The sequence below is a fragment of the Pan troglodytes genome, chromosome 18 (genome assembly GCF_028858775.2).
Source record: "Pan troglodytes isolate AG18354 chromosome 18, NHGRI_mPanTro3-v2.0_pri, whole genome shotgun sequence".
Taxonomy (NCBI): Eukaryota; Metazoa; Chordata; class Mammalia; order Primates; family Hominidae; genus Pan; species Pan troglodytes.
The window spans coordinates 34,522,951-34,548,552 of NC_072416.2; the positions used below are offsets into that span (position 1 = coordinate 34,522,951).

A 25,602-nucleotide genomic window follows, 5' to 3' on the forward strand; every position below is an offset into this window, starting at 1 on the left:
CAACAACAAAAGCTGCAACTTTATTATGAAGCATAATAAAATTCATGCAAGCATCACTGAAGGCTTAAACATAAGCATGAAAGTAACTCACTATGATTTCTCTTCCTAAGAGCTTTCTCTTCTTCATGGAAAATGGGTCAGAGGCTGCTAGAATGAACTGGGAGCCCTAATTAGTTATCACCATTATTGGCCAGGCATGGTGGCTCATGCCTATAATCCCAGCACTTTGGGAGCCCAAGCCGGGAGGATTGCTTGAGCTCAGGAGTTCAAGACCACCCTGGACAACATAGGAAGGTCCCTTCTCTACAAAAATTTATTTAAAGTTAGCCAGGTGTGGTGGCACATGCCTGTGGTCCCAGATCCTTGGGAGGCTGAGGTGGGAGGATCACTAGAGCCTGGGAGGCCAAGGCTGTAGTGAGCTGTTATCATGCCACTGCACTCCAGCCTGGGCAACAGGGTGAGACCCTCTCTCAAAATAAATAAATAAAAAGTATCATTATTATTTTCCTTAAGAGGAGACAGTGACATGTTGAGGTCTGCTTTAGGGAAGGAGAGTTCTCTGGCTTTGCTGGCGGGAGCCCCACATCTGAGGGGGGACGTGCAGTTGGGTTGGAGGGAGAGAGTTGGTTGCCTTCTGCCCTGCAGCTCCCGGCCCGTGGTGGATGTGGTCACCCTGATGTCCTTCTCTCCAGCCGAGATCCCAGTGCATGAAGTGGAGTGCTCCTATTCAACCAGTAACAAGATGAAAGAAGGAGTTAATATCACAATCTGTTTCCAGATCAAGTCTCTCATCCCCCAGTTCCAAGGTCAGAGCTCTCCTCCTGCTCCCAGGGCAGCTGCCGCCCCAAATCCAGGCTTATGGCCTGGGATCCCCCACCATTCAACTCTTGCCTTTTCTGCCCTGCCCAGGCCGCCTGGTTGCCAATCTCACTTACACTCTGCAGCTGGATGGCCACCGGACCAGAAGACGGGGGTTGTTCCCAGGAGGGAGACATGAACTCAGAAGGAATATAGCTGTCACCACCAGCATGTCATGCACTGACTTCTCATTTCATTTCCCGGTAAGGGAGCCAGCGCCAATGCTCTGGGATGAGCTACCTGCAGGGGCAGGCTCAGCTCCGTCACTGTCCAGTGGGTGACACGTCACTTCCATCCCTCTGTGCTGTCACTTCCTCTCCTGTGCAATGGTAGTAATAACACCCTTAGCATATTTTCTTCTAGTGTTTTTTTAAAATTATATATATATGTGTGTATATATATATATGTGTGTGTATATATATATATATATATATATTCTTTTTTTTTTTTTGACACAGAGTCTCGCTCTGTCACCCAGGCTGTAGTGCAGTGGCACGGTCTCAATTACTACAGCACGATCTCGGCTCACGGCCACCTCCGCCTCCTGGGTTCAAGCAATTCTCCTGCCTCAGTCTCCCGAGTACCTGGGATTACAGGCACCTGCCACTATGCCTAGCTAATTTTTCTATTTTTGGGAGAGATAGGGTTTCACCATGTTAGTCAGGCTGGTCTCGAACTCCTGACCTCTGGTGATCTGCCTGCATTGGCCTCCCAAAGTGCTGGGATTACAGGCATGAGCCATCACTCCTGGCCTATTTTATATTTATTTATTTATTTATTTATTTATTTATTTATTTGAGACAGAGTCTCGCTCTATCGCCCAGGCTGGAGTGCAGTGGCATGATCTCGGCTCACTACAGCCTCTGCCTCCCGGGTTCAAGCGATTCTCCTGCCTCAGCCTCCCGAGTAGCTGGGATTACAGGTGCGTGCCACCATGCCCAACTAATTTTTATATTTTTAGTAGAGTTGGGGTTTCACCATGTTGGCCAGGCTGGTCTTGAACTCCTGACCTCAGGTGATCCTCCTACCTCGGCCTCCCAAAGTGCTGGGATTACAGGCATGAGCCACTGCACCCGGCCATATTTTATATTTTTAGAGATGGGGGTCTTACTGTGTTGCCCAGGCTGGACTCTAACTTCTGGCCTCAAGAGGTTCTCTTGCCTCAGCTTCCTGAGTAGCAGGGACTACAAGTGCACACCACTGTGCCTGGCTGCTTCTAGTTTTTTAATTTTTTAAATTTTTTATTAAAAAATTTTTTTTAGAGACAGGGCCTTGCTCTATCGTCCAGGCTGGAGTGGAGTGATGCAATCATGGCTCACTGTAGCCTCCAACTTCTGGGCTCAAATGATCCTCCCACCTCAGCCTCCCGAGTAGCTAGGACTACAGGCATGCACCACCACATCTGGATAATTTTTAAAAATGTTTTTGTAGGCCAAGCGCGGTGGCTCAGCACTTTGGGAGGCCAAGGTGGGTGGATCACCTGAGGTCAGGAGTTCGAGACCAGCCTGGCCAACATGGTGAAACCCCATCTCTACTAAAAATACAAAATTAGCTGCGTGTGTTGGCACATGCCTGTAATCCCAGCTACTTGGGAGGCTAAGGCAGGAGAATTGCTTGAACCCGGGAGGCAGAGGTTGCAGTGAGCCAAGATCGTGCCATTGCACTCCAGCCTGGGCGACAAGAGTGAAACTCCATCTCAAAAAAAAAAAAAAGTTTTTGTAGAGACAAGGTCTTGCTGTGTTGCCCAGGCTGGTCTGAAACCCTTGGCATCAAGTAATCCTCTTACCTTGGCCTCCAAAAGTGCTGGGATTACAGGCGTGAGCCACCGTGCCCAGCAGCTTCTACTTTTTAATATATTTATGGGCATTTTTAACATGATTACAATGGCAATGTAGTTACTATTTTTCCCTACTCTTTTCATACATTATATATTAATGCTGCTACACAGCTTTCATAATTTTTAATTATGAAATATTAAAATATTTGTCTGGGCACGGTGGTTCATACCTGTAATCCCAGCACTTTGGGATGCCGAGGTGGGCAGATCACCTGAGATTGGCAGTCCAAGACCAGCCTGGCCAACATGGAGAAACCCCATCTCTACTAAAAAAAGTACAAAATTAGCTGGGCGTGGTGGCCCATGCCTGTAATTCCAGCTACTTGAGAGGCTGTGGCAGGAAAATCACTTGAACCCAGGAGGTGGAGGTTGCAGTGAGCCGAGATCGTGCCATTGCACTCCAGCCTGAGCAACAAGAGTGAAACTCCATCTCAAAAAAAAAAAAAAGAAATATTAAAATATTTAATTTTTACAGAATATTCAATCATCATGGTATGTTGTTATTTGCCAGGTACATATCATGCATCCCAGAAAAACTTAGGGTATTTTTTAAAGTTTTTAAATTAAGTCTCATGTATGGTACATGGAAAAAAAAAAAGGTTTCAAAAAAGTTTAAACAGGCCAGGCACGGTGGCTCATGCCAGCACTTTGAGAGGCTGAAGTAGGTGGATTGCTTGAGCTTAGGAGTTCAACACCAGCCTGGGCAACATAGCGAGACCCCTTCTCTACAAAAAACACCAAAAAATTAGCCAGCCTTGGTGGAGCGCACCTGTAGTCCCAGCTACCTGGGAGGCTGAAGCAGGAGGATTGCTTGAACCCAGGAGGTGGAGGTTGCAATGAGCTGTGATTGTGCCACTGCACTCCAGCCTGGGCAACAGAATGAGACTCTGTCTCCAAAACAATAAAGTTTGAACAACTGTTGAAATACCCAGATTCAGTTGCTTATAAGCAATCCTGTATAAAAATGGGATTAATATGGCCAGGCACGGTGGCTCACGCCTCTAATCCCAGCACTCTGGGAGGCCAAGGTGGGCGGATCACGAGGTGAGGAGATTGAGACCATCCTGGCTAACACGGTGAAACCCCGTCTCTACTAAAAATACAAAAAATTAGCTGGGCGTGGTGGTGGGGGCCTGTAGTCCCAGCTACTTGGGAGGCTGAGGCAGGAGAATGGCATGAACCCGGGAGGCGGAGCTTGCAGTGAGCCGAGATCGCGCCCCTGCACTCCAGCCTGGGCGACAGAGCAAGACTCCATCTCAAAAAAAAAAAAAAAAAAAAGGGATTGATATCAAATTGTTATGTTCTCTTAAATATTTCATAAAAGGCCAGGCATGGTGGCTCATGCCAGTAATCCCAGCACTTTGGGAGACTGAGGTGGGCGGATCACTTGAGGTCAGGAGTTCAAGACCAGCCTGGTCAACATGGTGAAAACCCATCTCTACTAAAAATGCAAAAAATTAGCCAGGTGTGGTGGCAGGCGCCTGTAATCCCAGCTACTCAGGAGGCTGAGGCAGGAGAATCATTTGAACCCAGGAGGCGGAGGTTGCAGTGAGCTGAGATTGTGCCATTGCATTCCAGCCTGGGCAATGATAGTGAAACTCCATCTCAAAAAAAAAAAAAATTCATATAAGACAGTATAGGATTGGGACATAAGAATTTGAAGTTTGTTTTAAACTTTTTTTTTTTTTTGAGATGGAGTCTCACTGCGTTGCCCAGGCTAGAATGCATTGTTATGATCTGGGCTCACTGCAGCCTCTGCCTCCTGGGTTCAAGTAATTCTCCCACCACATCCTACCAAGTAGCTGGGATTACAGGCGAACACCACCATGCCCGGCTAATTTTTGTATTTGTGATAGAGATGGGTTTTCACCATGTTGGCCAGGCTGGTCTCAAACTCCTGACCTCAGGTGATCCACCCACCTCGGCATCCCAAAGTGCTGGGATTACAGGTGTAAGCCACTGCACCCAGCCTGTTTTAAACTTTTTATTATGAGAATATGAATCATACAAAACTAGAAAAAAATAGTTTAATGAATCCCCAGGTCCTCATCACCCAGTTTCAACAATTATCGACTCACCCTCTATTTCATTCAAACCTCTACTCAGTGCCCCTCTGCCTACTCCCATTCCACCTCTTATAAGATTTAGACATTTTAAACATAAATTTGCCAGAAAAGAAAGCAGTGTGACATGGTGGAAAGATCCTGGACTTTGGATTTGGACAGATTTGGGTTCAAATCTTGACTGTCACTCCAAGTTCTTAGGACAACTGTGCCACCTTTTTAGCTTTCATTTTCTTTTTTTTTTTTTTTTTCTTTTCTAGAGGGGGGCAGAAGGAGGGAGGATGAAAGAGAAAGAGAAAGAAAGGAGGGAAGGAAGGAAGGACAACGGAGGAAGGAAGGGAGGGAGGGAGGGAGGGAGGCAGGCAAGGAGGGAGGGAGGGAAAAGAAGAAAGAAAAAAAAAGAAAGAAGGAGGGAAGGAAGGAAAAGAGAAGAAAGAAAAGGAAGGAAGGGAGAGCTCATTTTCCTTATTTTAAATGTTGGGGTAATAATACCTACCTCTTAGGGCTAGTAGAACCTTCAGGTGAAAAACAATTTGAGTGCCTACAAAATGCCAGTGTCAGGCATTGGTAATAACAAATGACTAAGACCCAGCCCTATTCTCAAGGAACAAAATTCTAGAACTAGGATATTCTAGTTATTCTGAAATTTTCTTAAGCAAACTTTGATAATGGCTGCCTAGGTCGAAATTCAGGGGCTTCAGTTAGGACACAGTGGGGGAAAAGTGCTGGGATTGATTAGTGATGTCTGCTGGGGAACTGGGGCTCAGGGATGATAACTGTGCTGAGAAGCCCCCTGGGTGTGCTGTACACACCTGCTATGTAGTCAATGGATTTTCAATACTGGTAGGGTCTTAGACAAAGAACTACCAGAATTTCATCACTTGTAAAATGCTGACAAGGTATACATATAATCAGAAGTGCGGTAAAAGTTAGATTCATGACATAGGCTGTATTCTTATCACCCTCAGGTATGTGTTCAAGACCTCATCTCCCCCATCAATGTTTCCCTGAATTTCTCTCTTTGGGAGGAGGAAGGGACACCGAGGGACCAAAGGGCGGTAAGAAGAGATGGCTAGGGATGGTGGGGAGTTTATCAGAGAAATCCATTTGGCAAGAAGAGCCGCCCATGGCCGGGCAGCACACTCCTATAATCCCAGCACTTTGGGAGGCTGAAGTGGGTGGATCACTTAAGGTCAGGGGTTCGGGACCAGCCTGGCCAACATGGTGAAACCCCATCTCTACTAAAAATACAAAGACTGGTCGGGTGTGATGGTGCACTTGAGGCCAGGAGTTTGAGACCAGCCTGGGCAACATAGTGGGACTCCCTTTCTACAAAACATAAAAAATTAGTTATTGTGATGGTGCGCCCCTGTAGTCCCAGCTACTTGGGAGGCTGAGCAGGGAGGATCACTTGAGCCAGAGGGTTGAGGCTGCAGTGAGCTATTGAGCTATGATTGCACCACTGCCCTCCAACCTAGGCAACAGCGCGAAACCCTGTCTCTAAAGAAGAAAAAAAAAAAAGAGCCGGCCGGGTGTTGTGGCTCACACCTGTAATCCCAGCACTTTGGAAGGCTGAGGGGGGTGGATTGCTTGAGACCAGGAGTTCGAGACCAGTGTGCCAACATGGCGAAAACCCATCTCTACTAAAAATATTTTTAAAAAATTAGCCAGGCGTGGTGGTAGATGCCTGTAATCCCAGCTACTCAGGAGGCTGAGGCATAAGAATTGCTTGAACCCAGGAGGCAGAGGTTGCAGTGAGCAGAGATTGCGCCACTGCACTCCAGCCTGGGCAACAGAGTAAGACAGTCTTTAAAAAAAAAAAAAAAAAAAAAAAAAAAAAAGAGCTGCCAGCAGAGTAAGACTGCACAAATAGCAGTAGGCTGAGGCAGCAGAGTGGGGCAGCCCTGGAAAGGCAGCTGGCTCCTGGGCAGGGCCAACCACAGCCAGCCCAGTTGAGCTAAGCCCCTGCCCCTCCAGCTCTCCTTCATGAGGTCTGCTGCCTCAGTTAATCTCTCCTCTCTCCATCCTGCCCACTACCCCTCGCTCAGCAGGGCAAGGACATACCGCCCATCCTGAGACCCTCCCTGCACTCAGAAACCTGGGAGGTAAGAGGGGAGAAGGGGCAGGCAGAGAGGCCTGGGAACAAGTCCCTCCTGATCTGAGCCTCTTACTCCTTTCTTCTTGGCGTTTCAGATCCCTTTTGAGAAGAACTGTGGGGAGGACAAGAAGTGTGAGGCAAACTTGAGAGTGTCCTTCTCTCCTGCAAGGTCAGTAAGGCCTCCCCCCTCCAGCCTCCCATCCACTCTGTTTTAAGACCCCCCACTCCACTCACCAGATATGTCATTTGCAGACACCACTTCCCTCTCTTGGGCCTTAGTTTCCTTTTCTGAGAAATTTGAGGCTGAACTCAGGGGCTCATGCCTATAATCCCAGCACTTCAGGAGGCCAACCAAAGGGGGAAGATTCGTTAAGGCCAAGAGTTCAAGACCAGCTATGGGAAACATAGCAAGACCCTGTCACTAAAAAAAAAATTTTTAAATTAGCTGGGCATGGTGGCTCATGCCTGTATTCCCGGCTACTTGGGAGATTGAGGCAGAGGATCGCTTGAGCCTAGGAGTTTGAGGCTGCAGTAAGCACCACTGCACCCCAGCCTGGGTGACAGAGCAAGACCCTATCTCTAAAAAATAAAAAGCAAATAAAATAAAAAGCAAATCCCTCATGGAACTCCTATGAGTCATCAGTAAATGAGATTGCAAGAATTGTAAAACTGAAAGTCTGAGCATGGCCCGGCGCGGTGGCTCACGCCTATAATCCCAGCATTTTGGGAGGCCAAGGCGGGCAGATCACCTGAGGTCAGGAGTTTGAGACCAGCCTGGCCAACATGGTGAAACCCCGTCTCTACTGAAAATACAAAACTTAGCCGGGCATGGTGGCACGTGCCTGTAATCCCAGCTATTTGGGAGGCTGAGGCAGGAGAATTGCTTGAATTCTGGAGGTGGAGGTTGCAGTAAGCCGAGACTGTGCCATTGCACTCCAGTCTGGGCTACAGAGTGAGATTCTGTCTCAAAAAAAAAAAAAAAAAAAAAAAAAAGCCGGGGGCGGTGGCCTGTAATCCCAGCACTTTGGGAGGCCGAGGCGGGCGGATCACGAGGTCAGGAGATTGAGACCATCCTGGCTAACACAGTGAAACCCCGTCTCTACTTAAAATACAAAAAAAAAAAATTAGCCGGGCATGGTGGTGGGCGCCTGTAGTCCCAGCTACTCGGGAGGCTGAGGCAGGAGAATGGCGTGAACCCGGGAGGCGGAGCTTGCAGTGAGCCAAGATCGCGCCACTGCACTCCAGCCAGGGTGACAGAGTGAGACTCCATCTCAAAAAAAAAAAAAAAAAAAAAGACTGAGCATAAAAGATGATTGGTTTTGATTTATTTATTTCTGGCCCACCAGATCCCTCAGTTCTGATATTCCCCACCCTGATCCTCCCTCCTCCATCTTTCCCTGATCATCCCCCACAGATCCAGAGCCCTGCGTCTAACTGCTTTTGCCAGCCTCTCTGTGGAGCTGAGCCTGAGTAACTTGGAAGAAGATGCTTACTGGGTCCAGCTGGACCTGCACTTCCCCCCGGGACTCTCCTTCCGCAAGGTGGAGATGCTGAAGGTGGGTGAGACGACAGCGCCTGCCTGCGGGCATCTGTTCGGCAGACACTGCCCCCTTCTTTGAGCCCCAGGCAGCCAGGACAGCCTGAACACATGGGCAGCTGCGGGTGGACAGGGGTCTTAGGGTCATATCTGGGTTCCCAGCCTCGAGCTGTATGATCCGAGGTACCAGGTTTACCCTCTCAGGCTGGGTGCCCTGGCTCACAACTGTAATCCCAACACTTTGGGAGGCCAAGGCGGGCAGATCACCTGAGGTCGGGAGTTCGAGACCAGCCTGGCCAACATGGTGAAACCCTGTCTCTACTAAAAAAATACAAAAATTGGCCGGGCGTGGTGGCTCACGCCTGTAATCCCAGCACCTTGGGAGGCCAAGGCGGGCGGATCACGAGGTCAGGAGATCGAGACCATCCTGGCTAACACGGTGAAACCCCGTCTCTACTAAAAATACAAAAAATTAGCCGGGCGTGGTGGCGGGCGCCTGTAGTCCCGGCTACTCGGGAGGCTGAGGCAGGAGAATGGCATGAACCCCAGGGGGCGGAGCCTGCAGTGAGCCGAGATCGCGCCACTGCACTCCAACCTGGGCGACAGCGAAACTCCGTCTCAAAAAAAAAAACAAAAAAACCCCCACAAAAATTAGCCAGGCGAGGTGGTGTGCGGCTGTAATCCCAGCTACTAGGGAGGCTGAGGCAGGAGAATCGTTTGAATCTGTAAAGCAGAGGCTACTGTGAGCCAAGATTGTGCCACTGCACTCCAGCCTGGGTGATAGAGCAAGACTCCATCTCAAAAAAAAAAAAAATTTAAATAGAGAGAGGGTCTCACTATGTTCCCCAGGCTAGTCTCAAACTTCTGAGCTCAAGCGATCTGCCTACCTCAGCCTCCCAAAGTGCTAGGATTACAGGTGTGAACCAGTGTGCCCGGCCAAATTTCCTTCCTTTTTAAGGTTGAATAATATTCCATTTTATGCATAGACCATATTTTACCTATTTATCTGTCAATGAACACTTGAATTATTCTTTTTATTTTTTTATTTTCTTTAAATTTATTTATTTATTTATTTATTTTCTGAGACGGGGTCTCGCTCTGTCACCCAGGCTGGAGTGCAGTGGCTCGATCTCGGCTCACTGCAAACTCCACCTCCCGGGTTGACGCCGTTCTCCTGCCTCAGCCTCCCGAGTAGCCGGGACTACAGACGCCCACCACCACGCCTGGCTAATTTTTTGTATTTTTAGTAGAGACGGGGTTTCACTGTGTTAGCCAGGATGGTCTCATCTCCTGACCTCATGATCCACCTGCCTCGGCCTCCCAAAGTGCTGGGATTACAGGCGTGGGCCACCGCGCCCGGCCTATTTTTTGTTTTTGTTTTTTTTTTGAGACGAAGTCTTGCTCTTGTCCCCCAGGCTAAAGTGCAATGGCGCAATCTCGGCTCACTGCAACCTCCGCCTCCCGGGTTCAAGTGATTCTCCTGCCTCAGCCTCCTGAGTAGCTGGGATACAGGCGCCTGCCACCACACCCAGCTAATTTTTATATTTTTAGTAGAGATGGGGTTTCACCATGTTGGCCAGGCTGGTCTTGAACTCCTGTCCTCAGGTGATCTACCCGCCTTGGCCTCCCAAAGTGCTGGGATTACAGGCGTGAGCCACTGCACCAAACCGAATTATTCTTATACAGCAACATTAAATGTTTCTTTGCTGGATGTGGTGGTGCGCACCTGCAATTCCAGCTACCTTGGGGGCTGAGGTGGAGAAGTGCTTAAGCCCGAGAGTTCGAGGCCGCTGTGAGCTATGATAGTGCCAATGCACTCTAGCCTGGGCAACAGAACAAGACTCTGTCTCTACACAAAATTAAATAATTAGCCAGGTGTGGTGGGGTGTGCCTGTAGTCCTGCTACTCAGGAGGCTGAGGTGGGTGGATCGCTGGAGTCCAGGAGTTTGAGGCTGCAGTGAGCTATGATTACAACATTGCCCTCCAGCTTGGGCGACAGAGCGAGACCTTGTCTCAGGAAAAAAAACAAAAAACAAAAAACAAAAAAAAAAACTGGGCTGGGTGTGGTGGTTCACGCCTGTAATCCCAGTACTTTGGGAGGCTGAGGTGGGCAGATCATCTGAGGTCATGAGTTCAAAACCAGACGGGGCAACATGGTGAAACCCCATCTCTACTAAAAATACAAAAATTAGCTGGGTGTGGTAGCATGTGCCTGTAATCCCAGCTGCTTGGGAGGCTGAGGCAGGAGAATCACTTGAACCCAGGAGGTGGAGGTTCAGTGAGCCAAGATCACTCTACTGCACTCTAGCCTGGGTGACAACAGCAAGACTCCATCTCAAAAAAAAAAAAAAAAGAGAGAGAGAGAGAAAATAACTGGAGTCAAACAGTTCTGTGTTCAAGTTCTTACGGATCCCTACTGTTACCCAGTTATGACACCTTGGGAAAGTCCCTTAGCCTCCCTGAACCTCTATTTCCTTATCTGTTTCCTTCCCAGTCTGAGACTGAAATCTGTCCTTTACAAAATTGGGATGAAGATGAATGGTTTAATAATGCTTAGCCCAGGATCAGGCTCATTTTTTAAATGGTTACTGAATGTATAGAGGTAGTGGCATTTTAAAATTTTCACGATAGTCTCTTCTTTGATTGTACCACACTTTACTGAGCCGTTGTTATCTCTTTGACCTGTTTGAGCACTTCCAGTTTTTCAGTATTATAAATAGTGTTGCAATTACCCCCCTACACCCAACTTTTATTTTTGAGATAAGGTCTCACTCTGTTGCCCAGGCTAAAGTATAGTGGCATAAGCATGGCCCACTGCAGCCTCAAACTCCTGGGCTCAAGTGATTCTCCTGCCTAATAGCTGGGACAACAGGCACGCCCCACTATGCTCAGCTCATTTTTAAAAATTTTTTGTAGGCCAGGTACAGAGGCTTACACTTATAATCCCAGCACATTGGTAGGCTGAGGCAGGCAGATCTCTTGAGCCCAGGAGTTCAAGAGCAGCCTGAGTGACATACACAGACTCCATCTCTACTAAAAATACAAAAATTAGCTGGACATGGTGGCACATCCCTGTAGTCCCAGCTACTCAGGAGGCTGAGGCAGGAGGATCGCTTGAGCCTGCGAGTCAGAGGTTGCAGTGAGCCGAGATCGCACCATTGCACTCTAGCCTGGGCAACAGAGTAAGATCCTATATTTAAAAAAAAAAAAAAAAATTGTTTTAATAGAGATGGGGTCTCACTCTTGCCCAGGCTGATCTCGAACTCCTGGCCTTAAGTAATCCTCCCACCTCAGCCTCCCTGAGTGCTGGGATTTCAAGTGTGAGCTACCTTACCCAGCCTTCCAGTGACTATTTTGTACTAAGCCTCTGTCTGCAGCCCTGATTCTTGGGCCCTTTCCCGCTGAGAAGGTTCCATGACAGGGACAGAGCCCCTGGGGGAGGTAGGCCAGGAGGGCTGGTGGCCTCTGGGGGAAACTTGGCCTTGCTCATTAACAAACTTGTTTCCTCCTTTCACTCCCAGCCCCATAGCCAGATACCTGTGAGCTGCGAGGAGCTTCCTGAAGAGTCCAGGCTTCTGTCCAGGGCATTATCTTGCAATGTGAGCTCTCCCATCTTCAAAGCAGGCCACTCGGTGAGTGCTTCAAGTCTCCAGGGACCAAGCAGCCTAGGGGCCCTGAGCTGGTGGAGGGCAGGGAGCTCTTGGCTCAGGAGGAGGGAGCAGGTGATTGTCAAGAAGGGTGTACCTTGCCCCTACCTAAGAGAAATGTATGTGAATCTGTTCTGTGTCATGTTTGAGAGCCTGGACTTTGGAATCAGGCAAAGCTGGGATTGGGTTATTCATTTTGTGACCTTATAGACATAACTTAACCGTCTGGAGCCTTGGTTGCCTCATCTTTGCAATGGGTAGAATCCTAGCTCAGTGCTTGGGGTGCAGTGAGCACTTGATAAGGGGTCCCTGAGATGATGGTGATTGGATGTGGGGGCCGTGAGGCTGCTCCTCATGACCCTTCCATTTCCATTGCCCTCTCCTTTCCTGCCAGGTTGCTCTGCAGATGATGTTTAATACACTGGTAAACAGCTCCTGGGGGGACTCGGTTGAATTGCGCGCCAATGTGACCTGGTGAGCAGGCCCCGCCCACATCCCTGCCATGGTCTCAGACCTGGCCAAGCCCTTCTCCTAACACTGGCCTCTTCCTTGCCCCAATGCAGTAACAATGAGGACTCAGACCTCCTGGAGGACAACTCAGCCACTACCATCATCCCCATCCTGTACCCCATCAACATCCTCATCCAGGAGTGAGTTCTTCCCAGCAGACAGCCAACCCTCTCCTCCCACCGCAGCCTCCCAACCCAGGGCCCCGACTTTGCCCCTGGGGCTCTCCTTCTGAACCTCCTTCCTTTCTTAGAGCCCCTTGGGGTAATTAGAACTGATTCCAGCCACAACCCCAAAAGTTTTCAACATTCCAAAATGTGAGGGCCATGGAAGAGCTCAGGGAAGGATTAGCATTTACTGATGGAAGAAAAAGCTCATTGAACACTAATTTTATATCAGACTGAGGGCCAGCTGCACTGCGCAGTTGCTGACATTGCCTGGAGCCCTCAGCACCTCTGTGAGGCAGCTGTGCTGCTCTCCATTTTACCAATGAACAAGCTGAGGCTCAGAGAAGGCCGGCACTTACCCAAGGTCCAATAGCTGGAAGTACTAAAGCCAGGGTCTGAGCTTCAGCCTGTCTGACTCCAAAGGCCCAGCCAAGCTCCTGATTGTTTCAGTCACCCTAGATTCTCTCCCCTCCTGGGGGCCGATAATGCCAGGAGAGATAGGAGAAAAGTTATCACAATACCCCTTGCCCTCAGGGAGCTTACAGTCAAGTGGGAGAGCCCAAACTCATGCACACACAGAGTCAGTGACTCTCAGAACACAGTAGCAGGAAGGAACCATGGGGATCGCTAGTTGGGTTTGTAACTGAACTCTGGTCTGGCTGCTTGTTACTTGAAAGCCAGACTTAAGAAGCAAGAGTTGGTGGGAGGAAAGGCAGGTTTATCTGGAAAGCCAGGCAATTGAGAAGACAGTGAACTAGTGTTCTAAAGGACCATCTGTAATGTTAAGGGTAGGGGGAAGAGAAAGGGGTTAAGATCAAGAGGTAACTTAGTACAGACATCCGGGCACCAGAGAGGATACAAGGAGGTTGGGAACTTCTTGGTCCTTGGTCAGGTCACAGTGCTTCTATAAATCTTTAACAAAACATAGTTAGTTGTTTACATACGTCCCCTTTAATGCCAGACTTAGTTTTAAAAACTACATGATAGCTGTTTTTGCATGTTATCTCAGTGCTCTAAAATTATCCTAGCCTATGGGCAGGAATGGGTAAAGGCCTCCAACAAAAATGGAGGGAGTTATGTCCGTTTTTTGCTATTTCAAAAAAACCTGTTACAGGTCTTCTCGCTTATAGAAAAGGAAACTTGGCCAGGTGTGGTGGCTCACACCTGTAATCCTAGTAATTTGGGAGGCCAAGGTGGGTGGATCACTTGAGGTCAGTAGTTCAAGACCAGCCTGGCCAACATGGTGAAACCTTGTCTCTACTAAAAATACAAAAATTAGCTCGGCGTTGTGGCAGTCACCTATAATCCCAGCTACTCAGGAGGCTGAGGCAGGACAATTGCTTGAACCCGGGTGGAGGAGGTTGCAGTGAGCCGAGATCATGCCACTGCACTCCAGCCTGAGTGACAGAGTGAGACCCTGTCTGAAAAAAAAAAAAAAGGAAACTCAAAATCGAGTGGCTTTTTCCAGTTGGCTCAGTTACAGAAGGACAGAGAAGGACGGGGACAGTGTCTGAGCTCAGGTCTCTAGTGCTTTTTAAATTTTTTTTATTTTTTAAGAGACAGAGTCTCGCTCTGTTGCCCAGGCTGGAGTGCAGTTGCACAATCTCGGCTCACTGCAACCTCCTCCTCCCGGGTTCAAGCAATTCTCCTGCCTCAGCCTCCCGAGTAGCTGGGACTACAGGTGCCTGCCACCATGCCCAGCTAATTTTTGTATTCTTAGTAGAGACGGGGTTTCGCCATGTTGGCCAGGCAGGTCTTAAACTCCTGAAGTCAGGTGATCTACCTGCCTCAGCCTCCCGAAGTGCTGGGATTACAGGTGTAAGCCACCGCGCCTGGCCTCCAGTGCTTTTGAACATCAATGCCATACAGTATGATACTGACATGAAATTAGAGCCAGGAAAGATGAGTGTGGGTTGGGGGAGAAATGGAAGGGTTCGTGGAGAAAGTGCGGCTTGGACTGGGGTCTGGAGGATGAGGCCATTAGGGGAAGAGCTAAAAAGGAACCTAGGTGTCCTCATCAGAGACCATGGCCCAGACAAAGGCAAGGAGGGAGGAAGCAGTGGGGCAGACCTGGGGGACAGGGATTGGGCAGGATTAGCCAAGGGCAGGTGTGTGCAGGGGAGCAGTGAGGAGACTGCCTGGACATGGGAGGCTTTGGACCTGACCCTCCCTCGCAGTAGGGGGCCGTTGGCCAATGCTGAGCAGGTGAGTGGCAGGACTAGAGAGTGATGTTGGGAAGGTTACCCAGCAGTGTGTGTTGGAAGGATGGGTGCGAGGGGCATCAGCAGTGGATACAATTATCTAGGAGATGAGCAGGGCCCAGAGGACAGTGGAGACACTGGTGAGGTGGTGCGCAGTGGGGAGGACATAGCCTCCACTGGACGCACTTCCCTGGGCTCCAGTCCTGTCTCTCCACTGTGGGCTTTGGACAAGAGGCTGGCCCTGTCCAGGAGCCTTAGTTTCTGGGAAAGAGCAGGTTGTGGTAGGGATTGAATGAGATGGTATCTGTGCCGTTCCTAGCACAGTGGCTGGGCGCTCAGAAGCTTCCTGGAGCCCGGGTTGCTGTCACTTCGTTCTTCCATCGCTGCCCTTCTCTCTCCGCAGCCAAGAAAACTCCACACTCTATGTCAGTTTCACCCCCAAAGGCCCCAAGATCCACCAAGTCAAGCACATGTACCAGGTATGAATCCCAATGTGGAAGGTCCTTATAGGTCACACATTCATTCTTTATCCCGGGGACTGAGGATGCAGGCACCAAGTAGACACAGTACTCATCCTAGCCATCCAACTGTTCAATAATCCTTTCTCTAGAGCGTCACAGCCTCCACTTACAGGCTTCCAGCAGCAGCATATGCTAACTCCTTTCTGCCACTGGATGCATTATTTCAAGAATCACAGGACTTGAGAGCAAGGAGGATGCTGAGAGAGAACCTGCTTTTTCATAACAACATTGAATGAGCTACTATTCTTTGCTCTGTTTGTTACCCAGGCTTGAGTGCAGTGGTGCAATCTCGGCTCACTGCAAACTCTGCCTCCCAAGTTCAAGCAATTCTCCTGTCTCAGCCTCCCAAGTAGCTGAGATTACCGGCATCCACCACCATGCCCAGCTAATTTTTTTTTTTTTTTTTTTTTTGAGACGGAGTCTCACTCTGTCACCCAGGCTGGAGTGCAGTGGCACGGTCTCGGCTCACTGCAACCTCCGCCTCCTGAGTTCAAGCCATTCTCCTACCTCAGCCTCCCAAGTAGCTGGGATTACAGGCATGTGCCACCATGCCCGGCTAATTTTTGTATTTTTAGTAGAGATGGGGTTTTACCATGTTGGCCAGGCTGGTCTTGAACTCCTGACCTCATGATCTTCCCCCCTCGGCCTCTCAAAGTGCTGGGATTACAGGCATGAGCCACCGCACCCGGCCCTATGCCCAGCTAATTTTTGTATTTTTTGTAGAGACGGAGTTTTGCCCTGTAGGCCAGGCTGGTCTGGAACTCCTGACTTCAAGTGATCTACCCACCTCGGCCTCCCAAAGTACTAGGACTACAGGCATGAGCCACCGCACCTGGCCTATTCTAAGTTAGGTATTTAGCTAGGTGCTGGCATCCTGCCCAGTCTCCAAACCCAGGTTCTGTGCCTGGTGCTTTATTTTTACCTTTTCTTTTTTCTTTTCTTTTTTTTTTTTTTTGAGGTAGAGTCTTGCTCTGTCACCCAGGTTGGAGTGCAGTGGCGTAATCTCAGCTCATTGCAACCTCCGCCTCCTGGATTCAAGCAATTCTCCTGCTTCAGCCTTCTGAGTAGCTGAGATTACAGGCGCCCACCACCACACCAAGCTAATGTTTGTATTTTTAGTAGAGATAGGGTTTCATCATGTTGGCCAGGCTGGTCTCAAACTCCTGACCTCAGGTGATCCGCCCACCTCGGCCTCCCAAAGTGCTGAGATTACAGGCGTGAGCCACTGTGCCTGGCCTGGTCTCAACATATTCTAAACCAAATTTGCTCTCTTCCCCTAAGCCAGCATCTCCTCTGGCTTGCGTGGAATCTTTTGAAAGCACCATCTCTTTCTCAAGGAAAACTTAACGTGTCTGAGTGAATTTCTCCTTCCTCCTGCTTTGTCCCACTGCCTCCTGGAGTCTGGTTGTCTGTGTCCTTTTTCTGCTACCGCCCAGACCCAATTCCTCACCTTCTTGCAACTGGACTATTGAGAGAGGCTCCCAACATGGGCCATGACCCGCCTCTCCCAGCCTCTTTCCAGCTCATGCCTGCAGGGGATGGACCTCCCTGGAGCCACTCTCTTCCTCTGCCACCTTCTGTGACTTCCCACTGCCTCCTTGATGCTGCTCCAACTCCTCACTCTCAAGCCTTCCAGGCCCCATAGTGTGATCTTGGGCTTCCTTTCCAGCCTCAGCTCCTGTTCTCCTTCCCAGGCACCCTCCTTCCAGCCACATCCCTCTCACCTGGTGCCATCCTGGCTCCCCACATGTCTCTTCTTGGATGCCCTCTCCCACCTTCATCTGTTAAAATCCTGTCCATCTGGTCAGGCGCGGTGGCTCACACCTGTAACCCCAGCACTTTGGGAGGCCCAGGTGGGCAGATCACCTGAGGTCAGGAGTTCAAGACCAGCCTGGCCAACATGATGAAACCCCATCTGTACTAAAAATACAAAAATTAGCTAGGTGTGGTGGTGTGTGCCTGTAGTCCCAGCTACTGGGGAGGCTGAGGCAGGAGAATCGCTTGAACCTGGAAGGTGGAGGTTGCAGTGAGCTGTGATCGTGCCACCGCACTCCAGCCTGGGTGACAGAGTGATATTCTGTCTAAAAAAAAAAAAAAAAAATCCTGTCCATCTTTCACAGTCAAATTCAAATACTGCCCCTGACATTTGGCCTTTTTAATTTAACTGGTATTTCAAGTGTCCACAAATGTTCGTTGAATGAATAAATGATAGAATCCTTCTAATTTGATACATTTCCCTGCTTCCTGAGACATTGTTAGTGCCACTTCTGTGTCATTTTCTTACACATATCTGAGTCTCCCAGCCTTAACACAGGTAGTTCTTTTTTTAATAAAAGGTGCTCAGAAATTTTTTTTTTTTTTTTTTTTGAGACGGAGTCTCACTCTGTCGCCCAGGTTGGAGTGCAGTGGCATGATCTCGGCTCACTGCAACCTTCGCCTCCTGGGTTTAAGTAATTCTCCTGCCTCAGCCTCCGGAGTACCCAGCACTGTAGGATTGTGCCACCACACCTGGCTAATTTTTGTATTTTTAGTAGAGACGGGGTTTCACCATCTTGGTCAGGCTGGTCTCAAACTCCTGACCTCAAGTGATCTGCCCACCTCGGCCTCCCAAAGTGCTGGGATTACAGGTGTGAGCCACCACACTAGGCACTGTGTCAAGCAGTAGGGGATTGGAGGTGGAGTAAGAATGGCTCCTGTCCTCAGGGAGTTCATGGTCTAGTGGAGATGCAGACATCCAAGCAGATCCTTTGCCGTCCTGCTGGGGACGCAGAGCACACTGTGGGAGCCCAGGAGGGGGAGCTGCCCTGTCCTTGGGGAGTCAGTGAAGCCTTCAGAGATAATATTAGAGCAGGCCCTTGCAGGGTGTGTGAGAGTGTGCTGGGCGGAGAAAGCTGGAAGAGCATGGAAGCCACACTGCAAGGCCCTGAGGACGGAAGTTGGCCACGCCCAGTCACTGGACACTGCCTAACCGACAAGGGCCCTGGGGACTCAGCCAATGAGGACTGGAAGAGGCGTGCAAGGGCACACAGGGTCTGGGGGGCAGCTGGGGTGGCTGGCATTCAGGGCTCTGCATCCCTTGTCCTCTGTGCCAGGTGAGGATCCAGCCTTCCATCCATGACCACAACATACCCACCCTGGAGGCTGTGGTTGGGGTGCCACAGCCTCCCAGCCAGGGGCCCATCACACACCAGTGGAGCGTGCAGATGGTGAGTGCTGCCTGTAGAGGGAGGGTCTACCCTCCTCAGGTCTTGGGGGTGAGTGCATTTGAGGGTACAGAGGGCAGGGCTTGGCCAGGTGCGGTGGCTCTGCCTCCCAAATCCCAGCACTTTGGGAGGCTGAAGTGGGAGAATCCATTGAGGCCAGGATTTTGAGACCAGCCTGGGCAACATAGCACAACTCCAGTCTCTACAAACAAATTTTAAAATTATCCAGGCATGCATGGTGGCCCGTGCCCGTGGTCTCAGCTACTCAGGAGGCAGAGGCAGGAGGATCACTTGAACCTAGGAGTTTGAGGCTGCAGTGAGCTATGATCGCACCACTGCACTCCAGCCTCGGTGACAGAACAAGACCCTGTCTCTAACAAAGAAAAAAAAAATCAAGGGGGCAAGGCTGGGTATATGGAGAGTAAGGATGGATGAATTCAGGTCCTGCTGGACTCAGAGATGTCTGAACTCACCCAGGGCCAGGGCCAGGGCAGGGGAAAGCTGGGATGCCAGTGTCTTATCTGGGTTGGGGAGGCTCTAACTGAAGACCTGCCGCTTGTTCCTAGGAGCCTCCTGTGCCCTGCCACTATGAGGATCTGGAGAGGCTCCCGGATGCAGCTGAGGTATGGGCGTGTGAGCTGAGAGACGGTGGGGCTGGGCGGTACACGGGTCGGAATGAAGCCGCCCTGACCCCGCTTTCCTCATCCTTGTCAGCCTTGTCTTCCCGGAGCCCTGTTGCGCTGCCCTGTTGTCTTCAGGCAGGAGATCCTCGTCCAAGTGATCGGGACTCTGGAGCTGGTGGGAGAGATCGAGGTAGTCCCCGCTCCTAAGAGATGTGGAGCTGCTGTGGGGGCCCCAATGCCTGGGGCCGTTGTGGGTGGGCTCCCACCAGATAGTCTGCCTCCATTTTTCTTTTCCATCTTGATGAAAAATCCCATTTACACAGTCACAGGTGAAAGAGAACAATGATTTCTGTGATATTTGCAATGCTGTTTCCATGGGCCTATGGATAGTTCCTGTGTGTTCTTTATAGAAAAGCTTTCCTTACAACAATGTGGAGCGACATATTAGGGTGCCACAGTAGAGGCTGGGGCGGGGCTCACGCCTATAATCCTAGCACTTCGGGAGGCTTAGGTGGGTGGATCACTTGAGGTCGGGAGTTCTAGACCAGCCTGGCCAACATGGTGAAACCCCGTCTGTACTAAAAATACAAAACTTTAGCCGGGCGTGGTGGCACATGCCTGTAATCCCAGCTACTTGAGAGGCTGAGGCATGAGAATCCCTTAAACCCGGGAGGCAGAGGTTGCAGTGAGCCAAGATGGCACCACTGCACTCCAGCCTGGGTGACAGAGCAAGACTCCATCTCAAAAAAAAAAAAAATAGAAAGAAAAGAATGCCACAATAGAGAGTTGTGTAGAGATGGGTGCACCCCCCTGGAACCCCTTCTCTGCCCCTCCCCACTGTGTTGTGGTGGGGGCAAAAGCCAGTGGGTTCTGTCCTCGTTCTCCCGGGTTCTGACGCCTTTCCCCGCTCCCACAGGCCTCTTCCATGTTCAGCCTCTGCAGCTCCCTCTCCATCTCCTTCAACAGCAGCAAGCATTTCCACCTCTATGGCAGCAACGCCTCCCTGGCCCAGGTATCTCCACCTCCTTGGAAGCCCCAGGAACAGGCAACAGAGGGAGCCCAGGAGCCCCAGGGCAGACCTAGATGTGGGAGAGCTCCTGGGCTCTGTGCGAGTCAGAACTTCCCACTGCCAGAGCCATCAGCCTGGGAGAAGCTTCTTCTCCCCTTGGTGGGCACACAACCCCAGAGTTGCCTGAGATGTAGTAGACTTATATGTCGAGTAAAGTTCAATCAAGGCCGGGCGCAGTAGCTCACACCTGTAATCCTAGCACTTTGGGAGGTCAAGGTAGGCAGATCACATGAAGTGAGGAGTTCAAGACCAGCCTGGCCAACATGGTGAAACCCCATCTCTACAAAAATACAAAAATTAGCCGGGCATGATGGTGGGCGCCTGTAATCCCAGCTGTTCGGGAGGCTGAGGTGAGAGAATCACTTGAACCTGGGAGGCAGAGGTTGCAGTGAGCTGAGATCCCACCATTGCACTCCAGCCTGGGCGACAGAGTGAGACTTCATCTCAAAAGGATCTGTCAGAGGCAGGCGTGGTGGTTCACGCCTGTACTCAGTGCCTCAGGAGGCTGAGATGGGAGGATCGTTTGAGCACAGGAGTTCAAGGCTGCAGTGAGCTATGATTATGCCACTGCACTCCAGCCTGGGCAACACAGTGAGACCTTATCTCAAAAAAAAAAAAAATCAATCTGATGGCAACTTAGCAAAGGAGTTACCAAGCCAAGAGTCAGACAGTGAAGAAAGAGCGCTCTAAGCAGAGGCAGCGGCAAGGCCAGGGGCCTCTGTGGTGAGCGTTGGCAGGGCAGGTTTGAAGAGCAGGAAGTTCAGTGTGGCTAACAGGCAGAGGGGAGGAGGGAAGCTGCATCTAACAGGTAAGCAAAAGCTGGATTCTGGACGGCTTTGAATGCTGAGCTGCGTGCGATTCCAGGGAAGCCATTGAAGGCCTAGGGCTGCCTAAGGTGTGTGTTGGCCAAGTCACGGCAGCGACTGCAATAGGTGACGTGTTAAAGGGAGAGGGTCTGCAGCTGGAGACTCCAGGCGGGTGATGCAGTCCGGATAGGAGGAGATGGGGAATGGAACCAGGTTCACAGGGACTTTCAGGGGTGGAAAAGGCATTTTCCGGCACTCCCCTCCCCCTGCTCCCAGGTTGTCATGAAGGTTGACGTGGTGTATGAGAAGCAGATGCTCTACCTCTACGTGCTGAGCGGCATCGGGGGGCTGCTGCTGCTGCTGCTCATTTTCATAGTGCTGTACAAGGTGGGTGCCTCCGGGGGTCACAGGCATTGCTGAGACAGCCAGGCTGGGGAAGGGGATCTGGTGGGAGCCAGGGAGGAGAATACCAAGCCAGAGGGCATAAGAGCCAGGGGGCCTCAGAGCCAGGGGGCCTCAGCCTACTCCCTCCTTCAACAGAGAAGGCTACTGAGGTCCAAAGAACAAGCAAGGGCCAGGTGCAGTGGCTCATACCTGTAAACCCAGCACTTTGGAGGCCGAGGCAGGTGGATCACGTGAGCCTGGGAGTTCAAGACCCGCCTGGGCAACATGGAAAGCATCCGCCTCTACAAAAAATGTTAAAAATTAGGGGGACGTGATGCTACCCAACTGTAGTCCCAGCTACTCGGGAGGTTGAGGTGGGAGGATCCCTTGAGCTCAGGAGGTCAAGGCTGCAGTGAGCCATGATGATGCCACTGCGCTCCAGCCTGGGTGACAGAGCGAGACCCTGTCTCACACACACACAAACAGCAAGAGAGACTTTTCCACGGTCATTCAGCCCATCCCTGGCAGAGCCAGGACGAGGCGTCCTGGGAGAGGAAAAGGAAGTATGCCAAATATGGAGGTCCTTCTGGCTGCTGGGCACTGTCCCAGGCACAGGGACACAGAGGCACATGCCACAAACATGCTCCCTGCCATTGTGGCGCTCACAGTCTAAGAGAGGACACAGGCAGAAGCAAGCAGAATGAGGGCTGCAAAGGGCCTGTGTGGCCTGGGGCCTAGAACCCAGGAGCCTCACTTAGGCTGTGAGGGCCTGGCAGGCCTCCCAGGAGAGGTGGCATTTGAGGTGGGATTTGAAGGCTGAGTAGACATTACAGATGAAGGCCGGGTACGGTGGCTCACACCTGTAATCCGAGCACTTTGGGAGGCAGAGGCGGGTGGATCACCTGAGGTCGCGAGTTCGAGACCAGCCTGACCAACATGGAGAAACCCTGTCTCTACTAAAAATACAAAATTAGCTGGGCATGGTGGCGCATGCCTGTAATCCCAGCTGCTCAGGAGGCTGAGGCAGGAGAATTTCTTGAACCTGGGAGGCGGAGCTTGCGGTGAGCCAAGATGGTGCCATTGCACTGCAGCCTGGGCAACAAGAGCAAAACTCCATCTCAAAAATAAAATAAAATAAATAAAATAAAATAAAGTGTTCTCGCTGGGCTCAGGGACTCATGCCTGTAATCCCAGCACTTTGGGAGGCCAAGGAGGGCAGATCACTTGAGGTCAGGAGTTCGAGACCAGCCTGGCCAACATGGTGAAACCCTGTCTCTACTAAAAATACAAAAATTAGCCGGGCATGGTGGCAGACGCCTGTAATCCCAGCTACTGAGGAGGCTGAGGCAGGAGAATTGCTTAAGTCTGGGAGGCAGAGGTTGCAGTGAGCCGAGATCGCACCACTGCACTCCAGCCTGGGCAACACAGTGAGACTCCATCTCAAAAAAAAAAAAAAGTGTTCTCACATTTTCTTGGGGCCAAAGTGCTCAGTGAATTCTTTGCTCATTCAAATTTTGTCTTTGTACAGGTTGGTTTCTTCAAACGGAACCTGAAGGAGAAGATGGAGGCTGGCAGAGGTGTCCCAAATGGAATCCCTGCAGAAGACTCTGAGCAGCTGGCATCTGGGCAAGAGGCTGGGGATCCGGGCTGCCTGAAGCCCCTCCACGAGAAGGACTCTGAGAGTGGTGGTGGCAAGGACTGAGTCCAGGCCTGTGAGGTGCAGAGTGCCCAGAACTGGACTCAGGATGCCCAGGGCCACTCTGCCTCTGCCTGCATTCTGCCGTGTGCCCTCGGGCGAGTCACTGCCTCTCCCTGGCCCTCAGTTTCCCTATCTCGAACATGGAGCTCATTCCTGCCTGTCTCCTTTGCAGGCTCATAGGGAAGACCTGCTGAGGGACCAGCCAAGAGGGCTGCAAAAGTGAGGGCTTGTCATTACCAGACGGTTCACCAGCCTCTCTTGGTTTCCTTCCTTGGAAGAGAATGTCTGATCTAAATGTGGAGAAACTGTAGTCTCAGGACCTAGGGATATTCTGGCCCTCACCCCTGCCCTGGGATGTCCACAGATGCCTCCACCCCCCAGAACCTGTCCTTGCACACTCCCCTGCACTGGAGTCCAGTCTCTTCTGCTGGCAGAAAGCAAATGTGACCTGTGTCACTACGTGACTGTGGCACACGCCTTGCTCTTGGCCAAAGACAAAATTCCTTGGCATGCCTTCCAGCACCCTGCAAAATGAGACCCTCGTGGCCTTCCCCAGCCTCTTCTAGAGCCGTGCTGCCTCCCTGTCGAAGCTCTGGTGACACCAGCCTTTCTCCCAGGCCAGGCTCTTTCCTGTCTTCCTGCATTCACCCAGACAGCTCCCTCTGCCTGAACCTTCCATCTCGCCACCCCTCCTTCCTTGACCAGCAGATCCCAGCTCACATGTCACACTTGGTTGGGTCCTCACATCTTTCACACTTCCACCAGCCTGCACTACTCCCTCAAAGCACACGTCATGTTTCTTCATCCGGCAGCCTGGATGTTTTTTCCCTGTTTAATGATTGACGTACTTAGCAGCTCTCTCTCAGTGAACCGTGAGGGTAAAGGCTATACTTGTCTTGTTCACCTTGGGATGATGCCTCGTGATATGTCAGGGCGTGGGACATCTAGTAGGTGCTTGACATAATTTCACTGAATTAATGACAGAGCCAGTGGGAAGATACAGAAAAAGAGGGGCTGGGCTGGGCGCGGTGGTTCACGCCTGTAATCCCAGCACTTTGGGAGGCCAAGGAGGGTGGATCACCTGAGGTCAGGAGTTAGAGGCCAGCCTGGTGAAACCCCATCTCTACTAAAAATACAAAATCCAGGCGTGGTGGCACACACCTGTAGTCCCAGCTACTCAGGAGGTTGAGGTAGGAGAATTGCTTGAACCTGGGAGGTGGAGGTTGCAGTGAGCCAAGATTGCGCCATTGCACTCCAGCCTGGGCAACACAGCGAGACTCCGTCTCAAGGAAAAAATAAAAATAAAAAGCGGGCACGGGCCCGTGACATCCCCACCCTTGGAGGCTGTCTTCTCAGGCTCTGCCCCTGCCCTAGCTCCACACCCTCTCCCATGACCCATCACGCCTGTGCAGTGGCCCCCACAGAAAGACTGAGCTCAAGGTGGGAACCACATCTGCTAACTTGGAGCCCCAATGCCAAGCACAGTGCCTGCATGTATTTATCCAATAAATGTGAAATTCTGTCCAGTTTTGTGGTGGTTTTGTGCTGGTGCAATATTGCAGCCCTACTCAAGTGAACATTTCTGGCTGGGCTCTGCGGCTCACAACTGTATTCTCAGCACTTTGGGAACCCAAGGCAGGAGGATCCTTTGAGGCCAGGAGTTTGAGACCAACCTGGGCAACATAGCAAACCCTGTCTCTACAAAAAATTAAAATATAAAAACTTATTTGAGCCTGGTTGCACGTACCTGTAGTCCCAGCTACTCAGGAGGCTGAGACAGAAGGATCACGTGAGCACAGGAGGTCAAGGCTGCAGTGAGCGATGGTCGCATCACTGCAATCCAGCCTGGGCCACAGAGCAAGATACTGCCTTCAAAATTTAAAAAAAAAAAAAAAAAAAAAAAAAAAAAGAGGCCAGGCGCAGTGGCTCACACCTCTAATCCCAGCACTCTGGGAGGCTGAGGCGGGCAGATCACGTGAGGTCAGGAGTTCGAGACCAGCCTGGCCAACATGGTGAAAACCCCGTCTCTACTAAAAATACAAAATTAGCCAGGTGTGGTGTTGGGCGCCTGTAATCCCAGATACTTGGGAGGCTGAGGCAGGAGAATCACTTGAACCCAGAAGGCAGAGGTTGCGGTGAGTCGAGACCACACCATTGCACTCCAGCCTGGGTGACAGCGTAAGACTCCGTCTCAAAAAAAAAAAAAAAAAAAAGAAACAAATAGCACTTCCAGCCAGGTGCGGTGGCCTGCTACAACACAGCAAGACCCGCTTTCTAACAGCAGCAACAGCAAAGCACTTCCCGGATAAGGCCCTAGGCTACTACTGGTGTCTCCCACTTCCCAGGGCGCTGTCCACGCACACATTTTAAGGACAAGTCTCG

The 25,602-nt window shown here is 50.8% G+C and overlaps 1 protein-coding gene across 15 annotated transcripts in view; it reads left to right on the forward strand.

Annotated features, from left to right (window-relative positions):
- The window catches only part of ITGAL (integrin subunit alpha L), a 50,511-nt gene extending 25,765 nt beyond the window's left edge, over positions 1 to 24,746 (forward strand). For 7 of the 15 annotated variants that reach the window (XM_024353422.3, XM_063796175.1, XM_063796178.1 and 4 more), the window contains 16 exons: positions 646 to 806; positions 910 to 1,061; positions 5,727 to 5,816; positions 6,807 to 6,863; positions 6,952 to 7,025; positions 8,271 to 8,412; positions 11,915 to 12,025; positions 12,435 to 12,514; positions 12,604 to 12,690; positions 15,319 to 15,394; positions 18,529 to 18,642; positions 19,206 to 19,262; positions 19,354 to 19,452; positions 20,179 to 20,274; positions 21,414 to 21,524; positions 23,050 to 24,746. In XM_024353422.3, the coding sequence (XP_024209190.2) occupies positions 646 to 806; positions 910 to 1,061; positions 5,727 to 5,816; positions 6,807 to 6,863; positions 6,952 to 7,025; positions 8,271 to 8,412; positions 11,915 to 12,025; positions 12,435 to 12,514; positions 12,604 to 12,690; positions 15,319 to 15,394; positions 18,529 to 18,642; positions 19,206 to 19,262; positions 19,354 to 19,452; positions 20,179 to 20,274; positions 21,414 to 21,524; positions 23,050 to 23,223 (1,681 nt within the window). In that variant the 3' untranslated portion in view covers positions 23,224 to 24,746. 15 annotated transcript variants of the gene reach the window in all.
- Positions 24,747 to 25,602: the final 856 nt, after the last annotated feature.